The 2,500-nt window shown below is 37.6% G+C and overlaps 1 protein-coding gene across 2 annotated transcripts in view; it reads left to right on the top strand.

The window, feature by feature from the left end:
• LOC113672316 (E3 ubiquitin-protein ligase ubr3) overlaps positions 1 to 2,500 on the top strand; it is a 28,740-nt gene that overhangs the window by 6,295 nt on the left and 19,945 nt on the right. For both annotated transcript variants that reach the window (XM_089182460.1, XM_089182461.1), the window contains exons 7-10: positions 322 to 402; positions 847 to 912; positions 1,339 to 1,428; positions 1,959 to 2,087. In XM_089182460.1, coding sequence (XP_089038586.1) covers positions 322 to 402; positions 847 to 912; positions 1,339 to 1,428; positions 1,959 to 2,087 — 366 coding nt within the window. The remainder of the gene's footprint in view (positions 1 to 321; positions 403 to 846; positions 913 to 1,338; positions 1,429 to 1,958; positions 2,088 to 2,500) is intronic.

The following is a 2,500-nucleotide window of genomic DNA, read 5'->3' as shown; positions in this document are numbered from 1 at the left end:
TACTGGTGCTATTTTTGAGGTAGAAAATTGGTGTATATGGTCCTGTCACTTTACACTGTTCCCCTGTTACTACATCCTACCAGGTCAGGTGAAAAGGCACTAGAATTAATCAATTTGGATACCCTTTTACATCAACTTCATTTGTTCAGTCCTAGATTGATAGGGACTGTTAAGGCTGCCTGGTTAGGCCTCTGTAGATAGAGTGGTTCCTCATTCTACAGTATACATTACATTTTGTAGTATCTAGGAACTGTTCATGTTTGTTGCATTTGTATTACTGGAGCTCTGCCTATAGTAGTTCTTTCATTTTTACTAATATAGAAAAAAGTACAGTGTGTTCAAAACATGATCTATGGAAGTGTTGAGGCTCTTGAGAGATGGTACAAGAAAGTGGATAGCAAGGTCTGTTTGTGTCACTATAGGTGCTACACATTGTAAAATGGCTTGAGATTTTTTGTTCAAATAGGCATCATGTAAGTTTACATCAGAATACCCACATTTAACAAACCCCCCCCCCCCCCCCCCCTTAGCCTAACTTTCAAAGACTGGTGCAGATTGTAAATTTTAATTGGACTTCAAGGTACTTGTAAAACACTAAAATTTAATGAATACCTACTAAGATACATGAAGAAAGTGGCAAAAATTCATGGACATTTTAGTACAACTTACAGTAGGAGACCTAGGAGTCACTTTTTAGTAAATGTCATCATAACAATTGTTCATGCATAACAATGGGGCTTGCCGAATTGTCATGGCACTACATGAGCATGCCAAGCTTAAGTTACAAACTAAGCCAACTCAGCTGATGTGCAGTATGTAATTAAGTCTTTTTTTTATTTTGTTTAGCCTCAGCGAGGAGAAGTTACATTTCATTTACCTCTCCATCGTCATCTTGCTGCATTTATTAGCCTGGTAAGGATAGAACAGTGTTAGTTGAACAATTAACAATTGGTTCATTCGTCAGCGTGCATTCATCGAGATATGAAGCATGTGGGAAGTTTGGAGAGCAAGAAAGATGCGTAAGAGTTGCTCAAGGCATAACTGAGAGTAACTCTAGCTCCTTGAGTGCTCTTCAAACTTCCCAAGTGCTTGATGTCTTGATGAATGCACAGCTGACATATGAACCAATTGTTTTATAACATTTTCAACCTGATGGAAAATTTTTTTTTTCAAGGGATTTGTTTGCTGACGTCATGAGCATGCACAATAGGAATATGAAGCACTCTTGTGCAATTGAATTTGATTACACAAATTTACTGGCTATGTTATAAACCCTTCTGATGCTTTCTGTTATCTTTCAATTGTGACTCTTTGCTGATCATTTTTAACACTTTACAGGCTGTATCTCAGTTTGATGTTCCTCTTGAGCAAGTGGTTCCTTCAAGTCACCTGCTGAGGAGCATTTGTGAGGATCTTTTACATATCCAGGTGAGGATATTCTTGTAATATGATACAAAAACTCACAAATTGAATGTATGATATATATGGTGTCTTGTTGAAAGTCTATTAGTTGAACTGTCGGTCCACTTGTATCTGTGTGTTGTGTACTCTACTGTACCACTCAAAAGTAGGTGGACAGCCTTGACTCAAAACTTACTCCTTGAATCTAATGCTCAAAACTATCAAGAATCAAGGCTCGAATTTCAAGTATCAAGAATCAAGATGCTCAAAGAACTTTTTGAGGATCTTGATTGCAGCTTCAAGGAAACAACTTAATTCTTGCTAGCAGAACAATAGCCAAAGACAAAGGGCTTGACAAGTGGCTTTGTGACACAGAGGCCGCTTGCATGTGTGCAAATATTTCCATTTTTTTGTTGTGGTTGGTTGTGTCTAGCTGTGTGGCTGCCCATTTACATGTATCTGTCATGATTTCAGCATCCCTTACTCCATTGGGCAGTGTGCCCATCTGTGTGTTCAACTGCTTCTGGTCTTAAACAGAATCATCTGTTGTTTTACAGGCTGCTATTTGTGAAATTCATGCTGGTAGATGGGTGAGAAATGGTTCACAGATTAGAAGTCAAGTTCGTTTCTATGACGACTGCCATTTCTGCAACTCAATGCAAGATTTAGATATTTTCATGTTGCAGGTGAAAGGTCTAAAATGTAGAGTTCATGATGGTCACTCTTAGTAAAACCAAGCTTGTAAATTAATGATCAATGATGAAAGGCTAAAGCAAACAAGGTTTAATTATTATTCCACACATTTAACTCTACTTTTAGTCCCAGTTAATGGAAACATAACAACAACCTCTTTTCAATATCATGGTTTGGCAATCCAAACAGCAGTCATCATCAAGGTCAAGCACAGAATTCTCTCGACCGTCAATTGAAATGGTGAAACCTATTGATTGGTTTTTCTATAATTTTGTAGGCTTGAGTAACCTTCAGCGGTTGGGATTGATCAGTTTTTATTTTTTTGTTCACTTGAATTGTACCATTGGTTTTGATGGTTGTGCCTATGTTGAAAAGAAGTTTTTTGTAATCCAGTGTTACACATAGC

The sequence above is a fragment of the Pocillopora damicornis genome, chromosome 9 (genome assembly GCF_964200805.1).
Source record: "Pocillopora damicornis chromosome 9, jaPocDami1.2, whole genome shotgun sequence".
In the NCBI taxonomy this organism is placed as follows: Eukaryota; Metazoa; Cnidaria; class Anthozoa; order Scleractinia; family Pocilloporidae; genus Pocillopora; species Pocillopora damicornis.
This window is presented reverse-complemented; position numbering and strand designations above follow the sequence as displayed.